Source organism: Ctenocephalides felis, unplaced genomic scaffold (assembly GCF_003426905.1).
Source record: "Ctenocephalides felis isolate EL2017-DRISC unplaced genomic scaffold, ASM342690v1 CF-g0.4_SCAFFOLD_03571, whole genome shotgun sequence".
Taxonomy (NCBI): domain Eukaryota; kingdom Metazoa; phylum Arthropoda; class Insecta; order Siphonaptera; family Pulicidae; genus Ctenocephalides; species Ctenocephalides felis.
This window is the reverse complement of record NW_020539725.1, coordinates 8,598,702-8,626,350: the sequence shown is the minus strand read 5'-3', so window position 1 is coordinate 8,626,350 and position 27,649 is coordinate 8,598,702. Positions and strand designations below refer to the sequence as shown.

Below are 27,649 nucleotides of genomic sequence, written 5' to 3'. Positions count from 1 at the left end.
TTTTCAACACATTATACTACGTTTTTAAACAATAATGATATCATATATAACTAGAAAGAAATTATCTCACGAACATTTCAATGACATCATAGAACATTACATCATGCTTTGTAACAAAATGAATAATTTAAAATGGACGAATAAACAAATTTGATAAAAAACAGATATTGCAAATACCGCAAAAATTGATTTTGATACATATTTTACCTTAAATGCTATTATTTAGAGTGTATTAGAAACAATATTAGAAATTCAAATTCTATGCAAATTCTCTATTATCTGAGTCAAATTCATTGATATCCTATCAAGACCACTTAAATGATATTCTACTAATCATTATAAATTATATATATTTATAATATAATAATTGTAGGATATACTTATCTAGAACGGTTTACTATAAAACTATTGAATGATGTTTTAGATTTGAAGATATTATTGGTAACCCTAGGAAAATATCGGATATTTATTATGTATATATAATATACTGGCATTATATATTATCATAATACATATTGATAAAATCCGTGTTTTGTATTCATATGTTATCGTCATTGTAAAACTAAAATAATTATACGTTGTACTAAAATAATTTTAAATTTATTATAAGCAATCATGTTATATGTTATTGCGAATTTAAAATAAACAACGTACGCGAAATCGAAACAAATGTAACTGTTTATGGTATTTCATGTTAAGGATTTAAAATAATAAGGTAAAAAATAATTCGAAAAAAGATGTTTTAGTCGATGTGCTATAAAATGTTGTTTTGTTTGACAGCTTTGTATGTTGCAACTGAAATTTAAGTATTTTGTTCAAATTGATGTTTATATTAATATTTTTATTTATCAATAACTAAATATCAATGTTTTAATTTTTATATATAAATTTTGCATATTAATTAAAAATACATTTAACGTATTAATGTTTCTCTTATTGTTAGAGCTTTTACACTAACTAAGTTCTCTGAAATTCTCTAATGTTTAATGAAATATTTCCTACTTATCTTGATTTCATACTTTTCAAAACTGTCGTAGAGAAGTTGAAAAAGTATTTTCATTACACAAATGGTTTCGTGGGCCATAATTTTCCGTTATTTCGCTTATGAACAAAACTTATGTGAAATACTGCTTATGATTTACATGTTTTCGCGTTCCGGAACAGAATGACGTTATATTTTCAAGCACATATAAACGTTTGATCGAGCGTGAGAAATTCGTTCGAGGTCATAGGTCACTGACAGAATTAGACCCATTTAAAGGGAATTAATTTTAATTTAGACATTTTTGAAAAAAAAATTATTAGAACTCATGCCTATTATTCAAGTAATGATGGTTTATATAGGCTTCGACGGATGAGAAAGATGTCTAAAATGTTCCAATTTCCAATGTTATTAGACGTCCTGATAAATATGTTGGTCTAATTGTTCCATGAACATATCGAGCATTGATGGCGTGCGAATTTATTCAATCTTACCATCATATAACGATGAAGATATTGCATCATTTGGTAACTTGGGCAGTAAATACTTTTGAGACAAACGCATAAAATTGTAATTATTGCATTTGGTTGGCAACTAACTAGTAATAAGGTGACCATACGTCCCGGATTGGCCGGAACAGTCAGGGATTTCTAATTTGTATCCCGAGTTTTGCTAAGAGCAATATTTGTCCCAGATTGTTCGTGAGTTTCGCAAAGTACAGTTTTTTTTTATTTTATTTATTCTTATAACCAATCTGAACCTTGGGTTCAATGAGGTTATTTGCTGACGGGTACAGGGCTTTTAGATATTCCCCCAGTGGGGAATTTTCTTACATAAATATATTGATTGTTAATTTATTAAATCTTGCGGCCACTTTCTTTTTAATCTTCTCGTTGGTACTTGTTTCAGCAGATCTATTATTAGGGTGTTTGGATGGTATGCGCTCTTTTGATGATATTTCGTACTTCTCTCCTTGATAACTTCCTGTATATATTTGATGTTTAGGTCTCGATGAATTGTTTCGTTGGAGACATACCAGGGCGCGTTCACTATAGCTCGTAGTATTTTTCACTACGCTCTTTGAATTGTTTTTATATTGGACGTGCTCGCACATGCCCATACCTCGATACCGTATGTCCATATTGGTACAATTACGGCTTTATATATTCCGAATCTAGGATCTTGTTCTCATATGACATTTTGGATCTTCTTTCAATTAACCAGTAAAGTTCACGAAATTGTTTGTCTATTTGCTTACGCTTTGTCTTGATGTGGGTGCTCCATGTCAGCCCTCTGTCGAGGTGAAGTCCTAAGTGTTTTACAGAGTTGCTTTTTGGAATTTCTACATTGTTGATTTTTATATTTGGGCAATCTCCTAAACTACAGGTTGAAATTAAATTTTTATAGTTACTTGATAATGAAATTACAACAACCCATCAGATATCTGAAAATGATATATGCTGTTTATGGTTACGAAGCCTTAAGAAAAAGCCAGTGTCAAAATTGGTTGGCCAAATTTCATTCTGGTGATTTTTAACTCAAAGATGAAAAAAGCTTTGGTCGTCCAGTTAAAGTCGATTAGAAATAAATTGTCTACATTTACTCTTACGAAGCAACGATTAATTCTGAAGACTTCATTGGCCAACTTACATTAAACAACGCTGTTGATGAAAAGCGGATTGATTTGACAAATATAAGCGATTGTTTACTCCACTTTTATCTTCATATATATTTGGCCACTCGGCAAAGATTATTAAAACTGGGTTGGAATGTTTTGGCACACTCACCATATAATTTAGTATTGCACCTTCTGATTGGAATCTGATTACTTTTGATCTTTACAAAACTCCTTGAATGGTAATTCAAGGTAATTTCAATGATTACGATGGTGCCATATTGTACCTGATTCATTTTTTTTGCTACTAAAAACCAGATGTTTTATGAAAGTGAAATAAATTACTGATCATGGTGAACAATGCATTACAGAATAAAGTTATTTATTTCCACGAAAAAATATCTTTAATTTTCTAATAAAAATCTGCATTTAATTCAGTTGCCAACCTGACTTCTGTAAATAATTGCATTTCAATTAAAAGATTCCCTGACGAAATACGCGGTTTCTGAAACTTGTTTCAAATTTTAACAATATTTCTAAGAAATTTAATGCTTGAATGAATCACTATGATTTGTCTCGTCACTGGAATCGTGTTTTTATTGTTTTAATCGCTGGCTTCTTCAATATCTTTATTGCCGCAATCTGTTTTGAATCTGGAAATACTTATCTCAATTGCCTGCCTGCCCAAATATTATCCGACTGTATTATTCATAATTAATGGAAATAAGCCTTTTCCATCCGTTCTGTCTATTTTTTTTTCAAAGTTATCATAACAGTATGGGAACTGTTGTACTGTACAGTTTTGGATTCATTGCAATTAATTTCTATTTTTAAAAATCATTCGTAATTAATTGGTCTTGCACATGCAAGTAAAAGTTTCTTTTTATTTCGTTTTAATTGTATATAGATAATAATGATTGGAAATGAACGGTTCGGACTATTTAACAGATGTTGTTTTATCAGGAAGTAAATGTTTGTCTGCTACTTTCATGGTTTTTCCATATTTAAATACGAAAAGGATTTTCTTTAAAAAGTCTATGTTGAAAATGTATGTAGCTTGAACACGTCATTCTGTTCTGCACTTACGTATAGTAAGTTTCTGAAACTCGAATCGCATCATGCGGATATTTGAAGAAAAATACACTGAGGTACACATGAAAGAGATTCTCTACATAATGTATCGAAGACGTACTAGAACTATTGAATACTAGGAGTATTCAAACTTTCAATTCGCTTTGAATTTATGATAAATAAGAATTTTTCAGCATTAAAAATGTATATAAAAGCAAAGCCAAGGGACATGAGAAAAAAGTCAAGTTTCAATGTTTCGTGCGAATTCTAGTGATCGTTTGTGAATTTGATTTTCCAGTAAGATGTTATTTGACCTCTAAATTATATTTATAACTAGGCTTAAATAAATTGAAAACAAAGGTGTTAATTTATGTAGGTAATTTCAAAACGATTATGGAAAATCTTTTCATTTTTACTTAACAATTTGCAAATTTGTTTGAAATCATTTTACCATAACCAGATATATAGTTTTTGGCAAAAATATTCTGAAAATAGAATACAACTATTAAATGTGTAAATTGTATTTTTTATTAGCTCTAAACGTCGGTAGTAGTATCAGAATATTTATTTTAAAATAGATAATAACGGTACATCTCAAATATTTATTGTTTGATATAACTTAAAATTGCAATTTAATCAAGTTCAGTTCAATTATTGGTAAAATTATTAAAATCATTTATAAATCTGGCTGCGCTTATTATACAACTAGTTTTATTGATACATATTAAAGTATTTTGCAGCCCAATCGTCGAATTAAAAAAAAAGATTAAAACAGATTTTTTTTATTCCAACGTTTCGACACTTAGTAATCTAAAAAATATATTACAATAAATAACAATAGTTGATATTAAATATAAAAATATAAAAAGGAGAAAATTATATACATACCAAACCAAGAAAAGCACCAAAAAATTATATAAAATTTATTGAACACTAAACTTGTGTAACAAAAATCCCTTATCACTTCTCTGTTTCTCATTCCTCTTTTGTTTCTTTACACCCCGCATTCACTCATTCTACCGCACGTGCCGCGAAACCTTGATCAGTTGTGTCACAATGCACAACGATTGAACATCATATCATGGCCTTTAATTTCTATTTTATTAATTATATTAGTTATGATAGATTTTTTTTACGCAACTTTAGTGTTCAATATATTTTATATAATTTTTTTGTGTTTTTCCTGGTTTGGTATGTATATAATTTTCTCCTTTTTATATTTTTATATTTAATATCAACTAGTTTTATTTATTGAAATAAAAAAATTCTATTTTAATTATTTTTAATTTGACGATTGGGCTGCAAAATAATTCATATATATTATGATGTATATATAATATATAACAAGTGCAATCTTGGTTATATTAGGTTCAAATGCACCAAGAATAAATAGAAAATAAAACCAATACATAATTCTTCAATGGATTCATGCTATTACTATGGCGCTAAAAATTTTGAGTTTCAGAAACTTTCTTTTGTATAAAATTCGAATTGATAAGTATTTAAAATTTAAATTAATAATGCTCGGGTCTGAATTTACAATTAGTTTAACATAATAAAACTTTAAAATTTATTTAAGCTTTTTATGTTTTTACATAAAAAACACGCATACACTCGAAGCACACATACGCATGTATGCGTTTTATGTGTACATATTATATTAATGTATATGAGTGTATATATATTATAATGAATATAATAATAATTATTATTAATCAATGTGCATTTGTTGGCCATCGTAGATAGTACTACTACTATTAGACTTGGAAAACTCATCTTGCTATTAAAACTGTTTCGAGCTAATTTTAAATATATTTTCTCAGACGAAAAAGCTACTTTTGACTAGATTGCAAATTGGACATTATAAGAATAAATTTGTTGTTTTTCCGGCGCATACAAATATATTTTGATCTTTATGCCACTTTATTATACATATAATAATGTTCACCTTGCCTGTGGTTTTCAACCCGCGGGGAGCGCCCTCTCAGAGGAACACATTGCTGTTTAAAGGAGGGCTTGCAGCTATTTCAAAATAGCATTTTCGAAAATAAACCAAAAATTTTAAATGATATAAAAATGAATAAACACATAATTATTCTTTATGTTATATAAAATTAAATATTAATTTGTAGTACCACATTAATTAAATTATAACAGTTAAGTATTTATGAAATTAAATTGTTAACAAAATTAAGGGGTGCGCAACAATTTTTGGTATAAGAACGGGGGGGAGATATAGCGTTGCAAAAAGTTTGGAAACCACTTCCTTAAGCTGATTAAATAAAAATCAGATGTAGATCAAACAAAATGCTGATGAAACAAAAATCAGATCAGATAAGAGTAAGTGTAAATCATTTTGTCTCATATAATTGTCTAAAAGCGCAAAGTCCGTATTGAAACCTGATGTCATACTATATTTTTATAGCAAATTGGATTCCATACTGATTTTAATATCAAATTCCTCTGTTATTTATAATACAAGTGAAGTTTTTAATAGTGGTGAAATGAATAATATGTCACCTCTATTTCGATCATTCTGCAAAGACGATTATAAAATTGTCTTGTGTAATTTTAGGTAGATTCAAAATAGATTTGTGTGCTCGATCAGTTTTTAATAATTTTTTGTCTTAATCATAATAATAAATTATGCAATTTAAAAATTTGTTGAACCATTTGTTTAGAATTTTGTCTATATTTCTGTGATATTTAGGAATGAATGATTTTAAAGTTCGTTCCCAAGATCTTTAAGGCGTTATTAAAATATTTAAAATTAGCTCGAAATATATCCGTATATTTTTGGAAAATTCTAATCCCTATTTCTATGACTGTCTATAATTCTTCAATGTCTTCTGTCTATATTGTTTTGCTGAATAGATTTCTGTGTACATAGTGTTAATGTGTTTAAACACTTTTAACGGCAATGACAGACTCTTTACATGCGACACTAATTGATAGATTTTATACAGCACAAATTATTTATTCTAGTTAATTAGATTAATGATGATTAAAAGATACAATTTAGCAGCCACTTATATAATAGTAATAGTACTATCAAATAAATTAAATGTTAAACTATATGCGCAGGAAACTAATTTTTGCTGTGTAAATTCTTCTCCATTTTGATGAAAGGTTATGTATGGAATGAAAATACAAAAACTATATGAAATTAAGTCCAAATTTCTGAAAATAGCATACTACGCACTAATTTATATCAAGACTACTACCTTTTCAACATTTTTTCACACATTTCTCTGACTAAATAAATTTATTTTAATTTGAATAATTTTTGTTTCAATTTAATTACCAAGCGAGATATAATCTGAAATCAATTATACGATTTGGCTCAATTCCAAGGTTGAGGCTTTGAATATATGAGGGTTGATATGGATTATACCTACATAGAGTTAATACATTCTAAAAATAAAACTTCATCTGAAGAAGCGAATAGGCTAATACTTTCTGTTAACAATTTTTATTTAGCAGCTTTATATTTTTATATTTTTATTCAGCAATATTAAGAAAAGTGTAGGTAGGAAAAACTGGATACGGTTGTGCCACTTTTTTTTGATCAGCCATAATTTTGTTAATTTACCTGATAGCTGGGAGAAAAGTAAATTAGTAAATTAGTAATTAGTAAAGTAATTAGTAAATTAGTAAGTAAAAGTATATACTGAAATACTGTTCTTAAAAACGTTAAACCGTCTACGCGTCTACTAATAGGTTAAAAAAAACTATAAACACCAAATTAACATTTATTTTCAGAAACGATCTTATTGTCAGAAATATGCAACACAACATATTATAATAATTTAAACAAAGCTCATAAATATGAATATAACAATATACAACAGAACATATTTTATTCAAAAAAGTTAACAAGGAATCTTTGTAAAACCTTTTTTTTATATTGAATTTTCCTTCACCTTTCTTTTTCGCATTTTGTCTTAATTAAGGTAAAATATTTTTTATCCATTTAATCTTCATCCCAAAAAGGACAATAAATACATGACACAACCGTACCCACAAAATTTGTCACAACAGTACCCAATATGTTTTTGGAGACCCCAACCTTTCGAGACAAATCATCGTTGTGATCATGCTAAATTATTTATGCAAAAACTAATTGCTGGTAGTCAACTACTAATGTTCAACTTATAGCAAAATAAATAACAAAGTAATCTATCTATTCTACGTACGTAGGGCGCCGACTAAAATCAATAAAGGAAACTTGTTTAAACAAACATACATCTTTCTTTATTGGACCCTATTCCAAAATTAGTATAATTTAGCTATTATGACGACTGTCACTACCGTACCCTGGCACAACCGTACCCAGTCTTCCCTAATCTTAAATAAGACATTTAAAGACATTTCAGTATTGAATAAATATTTTTTGTAACTATTTTTTGTTCATTTAACATTCAAAACAATCAAATACAAAACATTGCTCAAAAATTATAAATGTTTGCTTTTAGTTTATTTCTACTATCAATATATAATTATTAATCAGCGCTGTTGTATTATTGATTTAATTCCTATACATAGCCTCTTATCAATATTTCGATGTAATACATATCATTTATGTAACATTCCTCTTTCCCCCGTTTATAGTTAATTGAATTTTTTACAAATGTCAAAATAATCAAAACTGCATCAAAAGATCTGACAATTGTAACTATAAAAAGCGAGTCTATAATAACCATTTATTATTTTTAAGTCATTTATGAACAAATAAAACACCATAAACATGATTTTTATCAAAGAAAAAAATAAACGACATATGAATACATACACACCAATATAAATGTGTACAATATTTAAAACAAATCGATACCAAGGTGGAAATTCTCTCTTAAATAATCAGGTTTATATTTAGGTACTGTAGGAAGTGTCGATTACGAAAATACACGCATTACATTTATGAAAATAATACTCATTAGCATAAAATATTTTTTTTACAGGAATAATTATTGATTTGTGTGATTTCAAGTTATTTGCTGTCAATCCTCTAAGCGGCAATAGATAAATTAAAGCAGGATTTAAAAATCGTAAAATTATTTAAAATCAATTTAATAGTATAAATATGATTTTATTTGAATATTCTAGAATCGAGACGAATATATATGTGCTTTATCCATTTAATAACTCATGGAAGATAAACACAGAACAAACAAATGTGGTTTATCCTGTTTTAGTGTTTTTCGCACTCAATAGAGGGTTTACTGTGCTCAAATTAATAACTTCTTCTATAGAACGGGTTTTCTTACAAATTTACACGTACTTTAAACGTTTCCTTTTTTCGTTGTTGTATATATTTTTGTGAAAAGATATCCGTGATTTAGTTGAAAATATATTTTATAAACGTATGTTTTGTTCCCATTTCATTTATTCAAATTAATCGGGTGAATCTTTGCAAAGCGAACTTATATGAGTGTTCTTGTACCGGCAGCGCGTGTACTAGCTTAAGTTTTTCTAATTTTTGACTACCAAGTTCTATCTGAATTTAAATGAAATTTTGAATAACAGTAATTTAAAAGTAGTCCAAAGAGCCGCACTGGTAGAAAATGGAAAATGAAAAATTATTTTTACCTTTTCATGCACTAACAAATATTTTTTTCACAATATTTCTTACGAACAACATGTACCAAATCAGTGTAAATAGATTGACGTCATTATTTTTTTTGATGTCTTTTATATTTACGACAGAAAGTGAGTTTGAAAAAAGGGGCCACTTTCAGATGTTTTCACTGATATCTCTCGGCCAAATGATGAGATAGGTAGTTGAAAATTGGTATATCGAATTTTTTTCAAGAAGACCTATAAATGGCATCAAAATCATATAAATACCAGGTTGGGGCTGATTCTGTATGGGAACACGCCCTTTTATCTAGAATTAAACCTAGGGGTAAATTTCCGTGCTACAGTTAGTGGCGCCCCTATGGAGTGCGGAAACAATTAAAATGGAAGTAATGGCAAGTTATGGTAATATAAATAAATGTTATGTTTTTTTTACAAAATGAGGTCAATACTGTTTTAATTTGAAGCAGATACATAAATTTCAACGAGCAACCGCTCTGATAGTCACACTTGCCGAACAACTACATATTTTAATTACTATCTTGTGAGGAGTCACTGCTATTTTTTTTTTTGCAAAACCGAATTATTTGGTCATCTCCGCTTCAGAGGATTGACACAGAACTTTTTTTCTTCAAAAATAAACTATATAATGAATACTGTGAAATTAATATTGACTAACATATTAAAACGTGAGAACCGCTAATAATTGAACAAAACAGACTTTGTACCATTGTTAATACGTCGAGTACGTTTAACCACAACATACACCTCACAAAAAATAGTTTAGTTCTCTCTCCAAAATTTTCAAGTGCAACTATCTATATCACTGGCTAAAATTCTATAAGCGAATTGAAAAAGTTTAATTAATATTAATGTAGACTTACATATGATTCCGATCTGTTATGATATGCACCAGACTCAACTAATCCGCCAATATTGATTTTTACTAATCAATTTCACGCGTATTTGAACGACTTGAATAATCATCGCATAACCTTTTAACATTTTTAAAAAACCTTGACATTATGTGAATAAATTTGTGGGCATTTCTGGGCTTCCAGCTTTTCTTTTTATATAAAATTGTGATTCCAGTTTTAAGCTTTTACAGTAAAATTCTATTAAGTCTGAACAAGATTCGAAAAATTATGAAATAAAAATAAAAATTACTTGAATGAAATTTATATTGAGAGTAAAATATTTAGCAATTTGCGATAAATTATTAAAAAAATGCACATATATACAATACCACTAGTACACTAACCACATTTATACCAAAAAGGAAAACAAAGGTGATCTAAAAAAAAAATTTAAAGGCGATTATAACCAACTGCTTAAGATGGGGTTATGGTTATACATAGGTTCTGCTCAATAATATTTCTTACTAATTTCCAATTATTAAATTTCAGCAAGATACTAACACACAAATAATCGATAATTTACTTAAGTGTTCACAATTGATTGAATCAAATAAGATGTATTTTATATGTGCTTCAATTTGTCATGTGTAAAAATCATTAAATTGTAATTGTTTATATGTATATGTATCTGAATATGTATATATTTATTAATATATACGTATATTTATACATATATGTAATTTGTATTATTTAAATTAGTATTAGATATATTATATTTAACAATGAATAACATAAAATGTGATTCACAGCTCTGTCTTATTGATAACATTGAAACTCACAATTCACCAAATCAAGAATAACATTACACGTTAAATATTATTACAGTATTACTAACAAATCAACAATATTATACTTATATACATTATTTTATTTATATTAACCGAATTTGTGTTTCTCAAACAGGCAGAGCTGTTACTAACAATATCAAATTAGCCTTTCGTTAGGCTTTCTGCTATAAAAAAATTATAGATATTTAAACCAACTACCAATTTTTAAGTCATTTGTTCCATTATAGTAAGTTCAACTCGGATTTCAAAATACCCAGCTGTAAGTCTGTAAATACTTGTATATTGACACCCTAAAAGTTGTCTCAAAAAACCTACATATGGAAGGGTGTACGTACCATATGTAGGTTTTGAGACAACTTTTAGGTTGTCAATATACAAGTATTTACAGGCTTACAGCTGGGTATCTCCAATTCCGAGATTCTTACCTAATTTAAGCTTCAATGACTGGACTGTAAGGACTTTTTCTAATTTGAGACTACTTTATTTAAATTGAGTATATAATGAGAACACCAGTTTTGTTCCTTCAGGTTTTTGATGAGATTACGTGAAAATGTAGTTTGATAAAAGTAATTTATTGGGGACAATTCTGCGGTACATAGGCGATAACATAGCAACGCTAGCTTATCTTTTTTTCTTGTTACTAAAAACTGTGCAAATGTTATGTATTTGCTCTACGAACGGTCGTTTTACACATAAAACTGTTTGTTATAAATGCAGTTTATAACATTCTTTCTTGGTTTGTTTATATGTAAAATACGCCTGATTGCACAGCGAATACATAGCAGTTTCAGTTTTTAGTACCAAGAAAGAAGGATAAGATAGTGTTGCCATAAGAACCCTAAGTTATCATCTATGTTGCCGCAGCATTGGCCCCTTAATTTGAATTAACTAATTATTAAATTGGCATTAGTCTGCGGATGTAATCTCGTGATAATATTAATAAAGATGTGAAATATTTTATTTAGGATATATTAAAAGATCTAATAAATGAATTTTCAAAAATATTTTTAAAAATACTGCTATGCATGAGGCAATAAAATGAGGGAATTCGAATACGAAATAAATTGAAAATACAATTTTTTTTATTAATTCTGGTCATCATGGAGTGTATTAAAGATATGACACAATGATTTAAATTGGTCTTTTGGTGATTTCGTTAATTCCTATTTAATTCATTTATGATCAGATTTTTAAAATTTTAAAATGTTTATTGGTCCAATAATATAGCAGATTGCCTTTCGATGTTGGCAGCAACACTCGACACTAACAAACACTATTCTGTTTCCGTTCTTTGTGCTGCGTCTCTCACGAGTAGAGCAAGGAGGCTGGGATCCGAACTCTGGTCGCACTGGACGACCAGGGAGGTGAGTCCTGGCTGGAAAATTCCTCATTCCGTCAACTCTCCATTACGAACCAACATTTATTAGCCTTATCCTCAATCATCCATTATTATTATTATAGTTGTTGAAGAATTTTGATTAAGTATTTGTTTAATATTATTGATAATCGTACTTATTTTGTTGACAAATGCCTTGTTATAATCATTTAATGATATTGAAACTAATTTAAATAGTTGATCGAATTTTCAATCAAATCGAACAATAACAAGCGCGTTCTTGCCATAATTCTCTTACCGATAAAGTTAATGTGAGACCATATTTTTGATATTTATTTTTGTTTAGAGTTACTGATATCCTTAATTTCTTCTTGGCAGATATTTCGGATGTTTATCAGATGTTTCATTCAATAAATAATCAAACTGATGAAATTGTATTAGCTGATCGAATTTTATGTTAACGTGTTCTTGCCACAATTCTGATATCGACTTGAAAGCTTTTTTCAAAATAATTTTGCTGTGTACTTCGATATGAAGACGCTTATTGTAATTTGTGAGACCATCTTTATGCTTTACTTGACGATCTAGTAAAAACTACAGTATTTCTTTAATTTAGTATAATACAGTAAATTATTTTATTTATGACTATTCAACATTTGTTGTCATTTTTTATTTTAAATTTTATTGTTTGCCTCCCAATTCGGTGCAATCTGGTACACCATATCAATCCCATTTTCCAAATATATGAATACATCATTTAAACTCTCTGCATTATGTAAATGTCACTCACTGTTTATTCACAAAATATTCAGCTACAAATCAATACTTCGGTGTCTGATGAAACAAATTGTTCAGAATTTTGTGATAATACCTGGTTTTAATTAGAAAAGTTTTAAGCTGAACAAGTTATTTAGTAGTAATCGATGTTCTGATCGAATTTGTTTGACCAGCTCCGATTTCACTACGAATAATCATTTCTCACATTTTCACCACATATAATATTTTCAAAAGTTTTCTATTTTGACTTTTTTATTCTTCTAGTGCACGGTTTTTCTGAACGAGCAAAAGCATGCTGTTTGCTTATAGCTTCTGTCTTTTTTCTTTCTTTCGTTCTGTAGTGCTACTGTATTGCTCTATTTCTATTCTTTCTGTTCTATTATATAATATTAGCATAATGTCGGATGACAGAGTAATAAATATTATTTATGGAGTGTAGGAAAACATATTTATCTCCATTGGATGAAAAAGACCAAAATTTAAAATATTGGTAAATTAGGTTAACTAGGTTATAAGAAATTTAGGTTATAAGGACGGCATTTTCAAATGGGAGTAAGTTATATACATAATTATATACATAATTTTTAATCGCAGAGCGAAGATGCCGGTCAAAAAACATTGGCCATGTTGGACCATCAAGGGGGTAAGAGCAAATTTCAAAGTTCAAGCTTTATATCGATAAAAAAGCTTGGTTATGAGATTTACTAATAACTAATCAAGGGGTGGTAGAATAACAGCTTTTTAGTTTCAGCATTGATTTTACTTGTTATAGTTTGGAAAAGGAATTGGCAGGAAAGCTTTAATAACAAATTAAAAATATACTTAATTAAATAATAGGCATATAGTCAAACTTTGAAAGTATTACCTTGCTACAGATTGAACCTCTAATACTCTAATACTCTAATAATTTCATTTTGTTTATTTTTTTGTTTTCGTAGAACTAATAACAAAACTATATTTGTAACTAACCAATTGATCACTTGCGCTATATAGAAAATTAATATAGATTTAAATTCTGCTAATTTTGAAATATAAAAATATATTAATAGAAAATACAATACACCAAGTATAAAGAGATTAATGGTAGGCCCCTATTTTCATAACGCCTGAGCTTTATGGGCCAATTCTCCGGTAAACTAGGCCGTTGTTATGGCAACGCTAGGTTACGCTTGTTTCTCATAGACCTTATTTACATGGACTGCTAGTCGAGCGCAAAATAAGTTCTCAAAGATAGATGAGTATGTGACGTCACATGTCCAAGCGAACACAGTCGACGACAATCGCGGACTCTCCCGATTGATTAAATGTCATATTTCATATGTTTCATAATGGCAGTTGTGATGGCTGATAACTTTTCTAAGAAATCATATTAATAATATTTATCTTAATAGTTAATTTAATTCAAATATTATCTGTGATAGTTTTATTTCAATAATATAATGGCAATTGTAATCGCTGATAATTTTGTAAGAAATGATATTGATATTTCCCCTGTGAAATAAATGTACATAAAATCGAATCATCCTGTTAAAATTGGTTTATATGTATATTATAAGGCGAGTCATATGTAACACGTGACATGACATTTGATCAATCGGTAGAGTCCGCGATTGTCGTCGGCAACAATCGCTCAGACATATGATGTTACATACCTATCTATGTTTGAGCACTATGTACAATGGAAAACATAGAAAACTAGCAGTCCATGTAGTGTAATGTCTATCTTGTTTCTTCATAAAAATTCGCAGTAAAAATTGTCAAAATGCTATGTTTTTACTCTGCCATTAGGCGTTTTAGACATAAAATCTAATTTCATGCATATATTATTATGACACATCATAAAGATGCAGTTATGATAACATTCATTTTTTGACGTTAATACGTTTTCTAAGTTGGATTTTATATCTAAAACGCCTGATAGCGCATCAAATTAGCTTTCTATGAAGAAAATGCATTAATTTTTATGAAGGAAGAATCGTAACATAACGTTGCCATAACAACGCTACGTCATAGTCTATTTTACAAGAGAATTGGCTCATAAAGCTCAGGCGTTATAAAAATGTTATTTAAAGTTTATCGAGTTTTAGATAGAATTACTGCGTTTGTGAACATTTCTAGGTATAATTAAATCAATTATAAAAAAAATTATCAATAGGGATTACTTAAAATGCATTTGAAAAAAAATGAATAGTTGAAATTATATATAGGGTTGTAGTACTAGAGATTGGTACCCGTTGTTTATTACTTTGTTTGAAATATATAATTACTGTTATTTTACGAATAATTTGATTTAATAATCTATTACAAGCGGGTGCTGGTCTTTCCAAGTTATGATTAATTATTATAACCATGAATTGTAAAAGTAAAAACAATGTAGAATCAAATCAGAAGTTGAATCGATTCAAGCGGATGGCCTGCGTTTCTGTTTCATTTTCAGAGTCACGAGGTTGGAATGAAGACTTTGGTGATGCTGGATGAACAAGGCGGTAAGCCAAAAAAAAAGATCAGAAAACAATATATCTACAAATACAAGACAATTTTATTACTAAAATTAATATTATGCCGGAACACATGAAACGATGCCTAACTAAAAGAACCAACCGTTGTTAATTCAATGTAGTGAAAAAAGTTTTTATGAGCATACTTGAAATATTGGAAGTCGTATTGCAATTCAGGAGTTGTTCTGAAGCCCTTGATCATTTTATTACTTTTTATACAGCATTTGACTGATGTTTTTCTAATATGAATATATTAAAAATGGACTGTTCGTAGAAAATGTACCAAGAAAGACATTATTTCGTTGCCATCATCATTCCCTTCCAAGTGCCTCCATGCCTTTAAACGATGCCCTTTACGAAACGGGACGTTGAAAACATTTATTCCATACTTGATCAATATAACATTACCAGATATAGCATTGATTCTAATAATTTAAATTATTGTTACGTCATTTTTAAATCCTTTTCTTTAAATGAATATTTGTTTAACGTGCATTTTTTTAAATCTCTCCAAATTAAATACTTTAATATGTTATTTTGATTACATCATATTTTATTTTGTTTATGATTCTTGATCTATATTGCTAATAAGAACAATTCAAAAGTGCTGGAAATTTTTGAACTGTGGGGGCACTAGCTCTTCCACTATCAGATAACCACAGAGGAGCAACAACCACCTCCCTACTAGAAACCCTAGTAGTTTATTTATTAGTAATACATATCCATTTTATTAGTAATACATATCCATTGTTTAAAAAAACAACAAAACAGAAATACAAAACCCATCTAAATTGATCGTTCAAGCTTTATAGAATTATTTAAAGCGATATAAAGATGATCTGGGGCTTCTGAACTATCCATCAAGGCAAAAACATTGATTTACATTTGTCTTCTAAAATCGTTTTTTCATTACAATTGTTAAATTCACTGCGGTCGGTTCTACTTATTTTTTATAGTTTATAAAAAAAGTCGCCACAATATAAAAACTCACTCTATTTGAAAAATATATACCCTTTAAATTAAATTGTAATGTAAACGTGAGACGTATATAGGAGTTTAAAATATTTCTTCAAGATTAGGAATCTTGATCAGTACAAAAAACTGTTGTACCTAACCATAGATTTAATAAGGTTTATGACAAGTATATAATGAGAAAACACGCCTCAAAGTAGTATTACATACATAACAAAATCACATCAAAAAGGTTTGCTGAAAGCATGCTATATTTTTTTCACTGTTTATTTTATACTGACAAAAATATTTTAGATGAATTATTGTTCTCACTTGCTCACGCATGTCACTAACATATTCACAGTATAGATTTCGCATATAGTAATTTGAAATCATTATTCGCAAGTTTACAAGCACTTTTAACCACTTAGTTTTTTAATATAATCTTTTCTTTGAGATTTGATATCTGCCAGAAAACAAATCCACAAAAAATTATTGCACATTTATTGGTACAGCTATAAAAGAATTTTTAGAATCGTTACAATTTAATTGCAGAAGTACTAGTAAGCTAAAAGCTTTTTGAATTATCATTATACGTTAACATGAACTCAAGTTATCAAAATATTTTCCACTAACGTGATGATTTTATTTATATATTTAATATAACAATATGAAAAATATAAGTTTTAATTTTATTAATGAATCTATCTAATCTTACTTACATGAAGTGTTAAACTAATTAGTTTTGTGGATTTGTATTCTAACTAAATCATACACAGAAAAGCTGTTGACAATTTTGCACATTGTACATGTGGTTAGTTAAATACAACTTTTACAAATATAATAAAAATAATCTGTTCAAATGATACTCCAAGAACTACTTATTAAGTAGGTACTACTTTGAATGAATTTGGTACTATTGCAAAGTTTTTTTTATGTCTTACCCATTCATGATTATTTAAAAATTGTTAACAGCTTTTACTAGTTCTATTACAAATTTTTATTATAATTGACGATCAGAAATATTAAGACTTTTGGAAAATGAGTAAATACCATTTCTAGAACAATTGGATCGCATCGAGGAGGGAATGGACCAGATAAACGCCGATATGCGTGAAGCGGAAAAGAATTTGACTGGAATGGAGAAATGCTGCGGAATATGCGTTTTACCTTGCAATAAGTAATTTTATTTTTAAAACATTTTTATCTGATCGCTAAACTAACAATGACTCTTTTGCACTTTATATTATTTTAAAGAAACTGCTTATAGGCGGAGAGCTACTGAAACTTTTGATTAACAGTGTTTTTGTAAGGCTACAAAATTTGTACTGGTGGTTCTTAGCATGCGAAGTACGAAAACCATCGCCTGGCGGGTTTCAGCCCTACACATCATCATCAATTAGGAGTTCGAAAATGCAAAACAATAACTTGTTTTTGTAAGCTTCAAATTTTTATACGATTTATTTATATATTGAGAAGTTCAAACATAAAACTGCCTGGTATTTCAACCTGCACAAGTACCTGCCAGGCGAGCCAAAAAGTTTACTTTTATGAGCAAAATGTATATGCATTATATTTTTTGGTATGTGGTATATTTTTTGGTATATGGTTCTTGGTGCTCTTTTGGTTGGAGTATAGGCCACCTGGCAGCTGGAAGTGGTTGCGTTTAGTAGTACGCAGCCAACTTGAACCGTGCGATTTCAAAATTTTGAAAGCATGTAGTCAGTCCAATTTTCATTTTTTGACTTTGAATAGGTACATCAGACTCACATTTTTTGATGGCAGACATTTTTGGCGCTGCTCATAATAATTTTGTTTAAGCAATCAGGCATGCGACCCTTCCACACTAGGGCAATAAATTTGGCATGTATTGTTCCAGAGAAAAGTAATTAAGGGATAACAGTTTGATATTTAAAAGAATCATTAAACTCATCAATCCAACACAAATCAATTGATTCTTACTTTTCACTTATAATATACATTCGGTGATGCATAAAGCCTGCATATCATGAAGAATATGATTTTTTTTTTTAACTTTTCAAATCGCAATTTGTCAGGAATGGTGGTTCTAATAAAAATGGTATAAACACAATTTTGCAGAGAAGTTTATAATAAATATCTCTGTCTAACAAAGTTTCTTGATTTTTCTTATGGTTTTCTGGTTAGTACACGTAATGTGCTCTTGTGAGTATAATCGTTTTTAGTTTTATTTACACCAATGTATTTGGCGCTCTGTCTACTACTATCATATTACCAGACTTTTTCCATTGCCAGATATGCTTAACAGCCACAGAAACGTCTCGCAAATTAATTTTATGTTTTTTCACCCTTAATGAATATAATATTAAAATTACAGACAGACTAAAATAATTTTAATTTAAATAAAAATTAATAAATAAAGTCTGGCACATATTTAGCAGCGCCAAAAATGTCTGGTAAACCTATTCAAAGTAAAAAAAAATAAAAATTGGACCGACTAAAATGCCTTCAAAATTTTGAAATCGCGCTGTACAAGTTGGCTGCACACTAATAAACGCGACCATTTCCAGCTGCCAGACGAACCAGACTCTAACCAAAAGACCACCAAGGATCACATACCAAAAAATCGGCCTGCCTAAAGTTCTTGTTTTGAGGGTTTGTGCGGTGCCCTTTAAAAGGTTGCGTAACATTTAAATTATGATAAAAAAATAAAGAGTGGCGACATACCTGATGATAAATATTAATTTAAAAAGTATAGTGTATATTTTGTTGTGGGCTCGCCCGTAGGTGAGGGGTTAAGAGTGACGGGACTTGTTTCAGAAGTCCCGGGTTCGATACCCACTTCGACATGGAAATGTAGATAGCAATATGTTTCCAAGTGAAAATAGCCCTCACCCGGCATTGTTGCACCATTAAAAATACTCGCTCTATTACAGAAATTGTAATAATATATATCATACAGAGATGTGGCAACTGATTGGGTTGCCATCTGTCAAACAGACTAGTATTAAGTCAAAATCAGCACAACAGCTTATAGGACTATGAGGTTCTGATTGCTGTTCAAAAATTAAAAAAAAAATATTATTATTATTATAAATTATTACTCAAATTAATGTTGACCGTATTTTTTTTACTTGTTTACATATCATTTATATGCTTTCACGTTACGCCTATAAGATTACTTGTACTTCCGATATAGCATCTTTCCCTTGGCCTGGTAAGGGCTTAGGATGGACAGAATCGGCAGTCATTGCAAACACCTTTTTAAAATCGCTTTGACAAACAGATATTTAAATTTTAACCTTATAGAACAATACACCTTGCTCATAAAAGTGAACCTTTTAACTCGACGCCTTGCAGTCTTGTGCAGGTTGAATTTGCCAGGCAATTTGATATTTTAACTTCTGAATGAATAAATAAAATTGTATAGAAATTTTAAGCTTACAGGACAAGTTTGATTTCCTTTTTTTTGCATTTTCAAAATCATGGTTGATGATGGTGTGCAGGACTGAAACTTGCTAAGCGATGGTTTTCGAACTTAGTATGCTAAGAATCATCAATCAGCAGAACAAATTTTTTTAGCCATAGTGGAATACCATTATCCACAAAGTTCAGCTCTTGCTCCATTATAATTATACAAGATACGCACAAAAAATAATGTCACTATTCCAAGTTATAAGCGCAACATGCATTTGAATATCGATTCACAGATACAACCTGTAAATCTGTGAAGCCTGTTATGTACGTAGCATACTTGATTTGTTTTTTACAGACAGAAAGTTTAACGCTTGACCATTGCCTTAGAAATAACAAATGTAAACCCCTCTTTTAAAATACACTTCGTACCATTATACAAAACGCCCAATATTTAGATTATACTTTGGCAACATTTTGCTCACACGTCCATTTTATATTAATGTTTCTTCTGAAAGTTGGAATAGTTGATATGTTTATTAATATTTGACTATTTTAGAGGAGCATCATTTAAAGAAGATGAAGGCACTTGGAAGGGAAATGATGATGGCAAAGTTGTTAACAATCAACCTCAAAGAGTTATGGACGACCGCAATGGTTTGGGACCACAAGCTGGTTATATTGGTGAGTTTGCTGTTTTGAAAATCTTCTGATTTATACCTCGTAGTGAACATTAATTAACATTAATTTATTTATTAATCTTCCATTTATTGCAGTTTGATTTGTTCAAATCCAAAGAACTGTATATCTAATATAAAGATCATGTATATTTATATACTCGTATGATACATATATAAATTTAATCACTTATTAGGCCTATTATATAGCTATTATACAGCTATCACTCATGAGCTTAGCCTATTATTGGTTCGATTAAGCTATTCTTTATGTTACGTAGTTATAGAATTTATTAAAACTCTCCTTAGATAATTCAGATTGTTGGGTTATAATTTAACCCTTGTAGCTGTGGACTGTATTAAACACTGATTTGTTTGTATATTATGTATTTGTTGCAGTTCTAATTACAATCACTGACTTGTTATTAAGTTATAATGAAAGAAGGTATATTTATTTTTATTGGTTATTTACATGTTGTTAAGCGGACTTTACTTTTAGAAGTGAACACCTGGTTCAATTAAAACACTCCGCTACCCCCTCTACCAGGGGTAGTAACCATTCCGTGTATAGCTGAAGTTTGTCACCTTCATGGCCAGTATAATAAAACTAGCGACTAGCGAAATTAGTTCCGTTTAACGTGGATTTTCTATCTTTTAATGGACACCATCTTTCTCTTCTTTTTATACCGTTTGTACAAAATCTTCTCGTCAAACTTATTCTTGCACTGTTTTTCACATAAATTATATATTTAAATATTTGGATTCATCTAGAAGAGTAAATTTATTTAATAAATTCATCATGATGAATTCTGCATCTGCATATCTGCATTGAATATTTCCATTTTAATATTGATCTCGCCTTAATCTCACCAAAATTCATGCAGGACAATCGCAATCCGAATTCAAATTTGATTACATTTTATATGTTTAATTCTGTCATGCAAGAAATTATTTGCACAGTTAATGGAATAAACAAATCTTACTTAAATGAACTATGCCAATTTATTCTATCAAAGTAAAACAACATATTTAATGTTCAAATCGTATATTTTATTTTATTTTTTATGAATTACAGGAAGAATAACGAATGATGCTCGAGAGGATGAAATGGAAGACAATATGGGTCAAGTCAACACGATGATTGGAAACTTGCGGAACATGGCCATTGACATGGGATCAGAATTGGAGAACCAGAATAGGCAAATTGACCGCGTCAACCGCAAGGTAACGTTAACATATCAAAATTGTGCACGGTTCTTAAAATTCGTAGCAATATAAAAATATTTTAATAAAACAATATATACAGTAACTTTTGAAGTAATATATATGGAGAGTAATCTCGTTTTTACTGAATTTGAATACAATGAATGCTATATGTGGATAACTAACTAACATCTGAAATGGCCGTTAGCAATTGAATGTGATCTCACGAGCTATTAGGTTGGCAACTAAGTAAATGCGGTTTCAGCTCAGATGGTTTCAATTGAATTTTCAGGTTTTCTGGCGTCCAAAATGTAAAATACCCTTTGTTAATAGATAGTAGGTAATTTAGATGTTCATCAGCAAAAAACAATTTTTTGATCTATTGCGTAGTTTTTATTCGGCGTTCGTTGAAAGATGGAAAAACAAATTGATTTTTTTGTCAATTTTGTTTTTTTATTCTGCAAAGTCAAAAAGGCATTTTACGCCCACAAAAATTTATGAGCAGCTTATGGTGACAAAGCATTTAAAAAAACGGCAGTGTCAAATTTGGTTTGCCAATTTTCGTTCTGGAGTTGATTATAAAGAAATTGTCTATTACTACTCTTACCATCCAATCGAACGATCATTTTTTACATAGAATAACTAACAGAAATTACAACGCAGTCGAAGAAAACGGCCTAAATTGACAAATCTATACGGTGATTTATTCCATTATTGACATCACATAAATTTGGCCACTCGTCAAAAGTTATTGGAGCTTGGTTGTAATGTTTTGCCATATCCACCATACAGTACTGTTTCGATCTTTACAAAACTTCTTGAATTGTAAATACAGTGGTACCACACCTTAGCTTAGGAGCTTAATTCGTTCCGAAACCAGCCTCGTGTGTCGAATTTCTCGTATCTCGAAGCATGTTTTTTTTTCTCCCGCTGATTATCTTGCAAAAATAAATTAGACATGTTTTGTCAATCAATTCTGAATTTCTGATACTCTACCATTTGCTTTTTTTTCGGGGAGATATTTATCCACAAACAATTCAACTTTGTCCGATATTGTACGAACAAATGCACAAGATTAATATTATGAATTGAATTTTTTAACTTTAAAATGATTTATTTTAAATATTCGTATGATGGTTAAATGCGACTTCATATACGAGAATCTTTGTTACCATTGATGAAATATTGACCTGTTTCATTCGCACCTTCTCGAATAGGAAATAGGAGCGATTTGTTGCTTTGTGATACTCCTTTGGCGTCTCGTATCTCGAAAATCTCGTATGACGAGTCGCTCGTATGGCGGGGTACCGCTGTTGTTTAATGATAATAATGGTGTCAAATTGCTGTTAAAAACTAGAAGTTCTATGAAAGTAGGATAATGATGCTTGAAAGATGACAAAAAGTCATTGATCAAAATGGACAACGCATCGCATAATAAAGTTATTTAGTTCCATCAAAAAATGCCTGATTTTTTAATGAAAATCCGCACTTACTTAGTTGCCATAATAACATGATATTTATAATAATAAGCTTTCTAGAATGTACTGAGCCTTTCTCTGATTAGAGTATCATTTATAGAAGGGCATCAATGAAAAGCTGCTGCAAAGAAACTTGATATTTTTGTACAAAACTGCTGAGAGAGATTACTTTCCACTTTCATGATAATTTGTTATTTTTGTGATTATTACTAATGAATATTTTATTCAATCCCAATGCTATCGATAATTAGGGAGAATCAAACGAGACGAGGATAGCAGTTGCTAATCAGCGAGCACATGATCTGCTCAAGTAAAAACTTGAAAACTCCAAAATGTCGATTAACGAGGATTTTATTCATTTCATTGTGATCTTAATTTGGCATAATATATATAATCGTTATTAGTTTTTTAGGGAAATCGGACGTTTCGGATGATAAATTCATATTAGAAATTTTATTCTTACATTCAACTATATATTCCATTAGTAAAGAAGAAACAATTTATAAATTATTTAATTTAATTTACGCCATATGTGCTATATTTGATCATTGTTCGAAATTATAATCATTATTTTGGATATGATGTCAACAAATATCTTTCAAACATATCTACAAATTGTATGCCGGTGGAAAAAAAATTGAAGTTCGACGTGGAATAGTCGTAAACGCACAATTTGTACTAATTTGAAATTATATTTATTATTCATTTTACTATTTTGCCAAACAAATTTTCAAAATAATGTTGCTAAATAAGTTTAAAATATACATTTTGTATAAGGGTCACACACACCCAAAATAAAATAGTATTTTTTGTTTTCTTTTCTAATTGTAGCTGATTTAAAAAAAAATCAAAATCATCGCGAATTATCCTACATTGGTATAATTATCATATGCTTAATATTCAAAATTAATTGCTAATCGAAGATATCAATGAGAACATTGCCAATTTATATATAGAATTCGACATCCTATTCAAATTTGCTTTTAAAATGTATTTTCAAAACTTGCGAAACGTCCGAAGCCGTCCAGAGTAAAATTATTTTGCTTGTTACTTACAAATTTAGTTAAATTTTAATTTACCTTCTTGTAAATAAACACAAGGTGCGTATAAGAAAGATGATATCATATTAGGACTGAGACGGTACTAATTTTTATAAAATTATATCCCGTTATTATTATTTTTACTTTATGTTTTTTTAATTTATTGATTTAGCAAAATTATTATTTATTTTATTTCCAATTAAATAAAAGGGCAAAGACAACGAATGGCGTGTGGCTGATGCAAGAAAAAGAACCGACGAGTTACTCAAATCATGATAAGGATGATTTTGATCATGATCAGCAATTTATAGTGAAGACGATAATTCAGGCCCAAATTTTTCATCTGCTTTTACGAATAAGGTTTGTTTATGATAATATTTGATAATATTATTGCTAATGCAAGATAATTACTTCAAATAATATATAATATATATTTCACAAAGTCACGTAGATTTCCCGATTGTAAAATAAAAATGTGATATACATATATTATATAGAAAAATATGTGAAAATAACGTTGTTTATTGTGTTGTTAAATTGTTTGGTCAGTTTGAGATGTCGGAAAATGGTTTTTCGTATGTAGTTGCTGTGGTGACGTTTATGAGTAATAGTCAATAAAAGAAATTAATCCAATTCAACTCTAGCGATGTTAATAAAATTTGAACCTTTGTTTTGTGGACGTTTGTGCTGTAATGTTTTACACAATACTAGCCTTAAATATTAAATGTTTTTAAATCCTCAGTTCTCAATAAAATAGAATTTGACACGTGAGATATAACTTAGTTGCATCCGTGAAGAATAATTCGAAGAAAATAGAGGACTTATGTGCGCATGGTCTTCGTCTTAAGGGACACACCTAGTGTGACAACCTAAAAAAATGCCATTTATAGGAATTAAAAAAAAAAGAAAACTAGTGAATCCATCTACTTAAAATTTTGAGGGTATATTTATACATGAGAATACACAGTAATATTTTTGAATTAATATATTAAATATTTTTGAAATGACACGCAATCTCCGGCGGCGCCAAAGAAAAAAGGTCCTCCACTGCTGCAGTGATTGCAGCCTCCTGCATTGATAAAACACAAAAAAAAATCCTTAAACTGAAACATATTGTCTGTACGATGACCCTCGGGCGAATAAAAAAATCAAAAATTGACAAAACGTCGGCATGCCGAAAATAAGTTAAATTTTTCCCAAAATTTTGGTCGTTTTTGGCCTGCCAAAGTTCGATTTTTGATCAGATCAAAAAACTGGAGGGTCATCGTATGGACCCTATAGAAATATGGAAAAAATCAAAATTCGATTATTTGAAAATTTCGCACTAGGTGTGCCCCTTAAATCGCAAAGTTGTTACATATTTTCTAAATATGTATATATGTACAGTAGAAGTCCTTTTATCCGGATTGCTCGGGACCGACGCTTGTGTCGGACTATCGGGTGGTAATTATGAAAACAATTAGGTTAATAATTTAACTACAAAATCAGTTAGAAATACATTTTACAAAGCTTATTTGACATTTATTAGAATATATATTTAAAATATTTGATTAACAAAAAAACATTTTTATTTTTTACAAAAACATTGATTTCTAGCCGTTGGGTTTCTAGTTTCTGATTAAGATTTAACGTTACGTGTTCTCGTTTCTTTGCTTTTGGATACCAAAACTTCAATTTTGAAAATATAGTCACTGCACAGATAGGCAATGATATATGTGTTTCAGTTTTTAAAAACCGGCCGAATCCTTCGTAGAGAGTAGGGTCTACGTATTTCGTAGAACATACTTTGTTCATGAACCTAGACACAACGGAATTTAATACGGACACAACTATTACCGAACAATAGCGAGTTCTTCCGAATGATTCCGAACCACCCCGAAAACGTTCTAATAGCTCACGAGCGTTTTTATCAGCTATAAAGAGAATATATTTGACAAAAACGAAATTTAAAAGACTTCTACTGTATATATACATGAGTTATTGAATTTTAATTTCAAGTACAGAGGCCAGTTATCGGATAAAATATAATTGGTAATGCCATGTTACGGGTCCATAATCGTATGAGTTGGCAGTCACTATGTATTTGCTCTGCGATCAGGCGCTTTACACATGAAATCTAATCTCACGTATGTGTTATCAAAGACACATCAGTAAGATGCTCCTATGATAAATTGTTTTTAGACAATTGTTCGATTAGGAGGTTAGATTTTATGTGCAAAACTCCTAATCGCACAGCAAATACATAGTTTTTTTTTCATAGTTTGTGACTACCAACTCATACGATTTACAGACGCGTAACATAGGATTACCATATTTCGATTTTATCCAAGAATTAGCCCCACAATCGCAATATTTGAATTTAACAACATTATTGCGTTCTGAATATATTTGAAAATAATATTTTTTTTAACTCATTGTATTCTAAAACTTGAAAAAACGATCGTTTGAACTATAGCCAATTTGTTATGTATATTCGAATGTATTTTCTTCTCCCAAAAATTGTATGTAAATTAATTGTCGAATTCGCCAAATATTCTTAATTCGCAAATGCGTGGACTATAGAATTTTTTGAAAATACGTACATGTACTACATATTATTTTAAAGTTATCGGTTTCTATAACGTGCCCTTTTTGTGTGTGAAATTTACTTGAAATCTATTCAACTTTCGTTGTTAATAGCCGTATTCGATGTGCGAATTAAACAAACAGTGCCTACTAATCCCGAATGACATATACGATTCGGAAAAAGTACAAATCGTGAATTAAAAAAAAAGCAAAAGTTATATTTAATACACATAGCAATAAATCGATGAGTTAATGCGAAAATATTGTTATTGACGAACTTGTTACTTATAGAAAAAAGAAAAAGGGATCACATGTTAAAATTAAAAAATCGCGAATTGTAAAAATAACGTGAAGCCGATTCTAAAGACTGCTAAATGTATCGTGAATATAGAAATAATTTTGTTGTTCTCCAATGGTATATAGTAAAAGACACCAATTTGTGTATTTTATATATTTTCATTGTTATTATGTTGTCAAATTTTTTTAACATCGCTTATTTGTTATTCGAATATTTTCTGTGGAAGCATTTTTTTAGTGTAAATTTTTCAAGTATTGATTTGTACACATAAACGTCATTACAGCAAAATGTTTAAAGAAGTTCCAAGTAGGCGAAGTTGGAAGATGGAATTTTTAAGTTAATTTTTTTTTAGAATGCTCATACATTAAGAGATCTTCTGCGAAACTTTTATATTATTTCAATTACATCTATGATAAATATATTGTGTATTTGAACAAAAAAATTTCAAATTTCTGATAATTTGGCCGTTTAAGTCGGAGTTTT

The 27,649-nt window shown here is 29.5% G+C and overlaps 1 protein-coding gene across 6 annotated transcripts in view; it reads left to right on the top strand.

Annotated features, from left to right (window-relative positions):
* Positions 1-24,758, top strand: part of LOC113384599 (synaptosomal-associated protein 25-like) — an 87,534-nt gene extending 62,776 nt beyond the window's left edge. For 4 of the 6 annotated variants that reach the window (XM_026622344.1, XM_026622341.1, XM_026622343.1 and 1 more), the window contains exons 3-7: positions 15,501-15,549; positions 17,575-17,692; positions 20,465-20,589; positions 21,658-21,806; positions 24,514-24,758. In XM_026622344.1, the coding sequence (XP_026478129.1) occupies positions 15,501-15,549; positions 17,575-17,692; positions 20,465-20,589; positions 21,658-21,806; positions 24,514-24,579 (507 nt within the window). In that variant the 3' untranslated portion in view covers positions 24,580-24,758. Of the gene's footprint in view, positions 1-13,657; positions 13,707-15,500; positions 15,550-17,574; positions 17,693-20,464; positions 20,590-21,657; positions 21,807-24,513 lie in introns of all 6 variants that reach the window. The other 2 variants (XM_026622346.1, XM_026622345.1) reach the window with 1 other exon arrangement.
* The last annotated feature ends 2,891 nt before the right edge of the window (positions 24,759-27,649 follow it).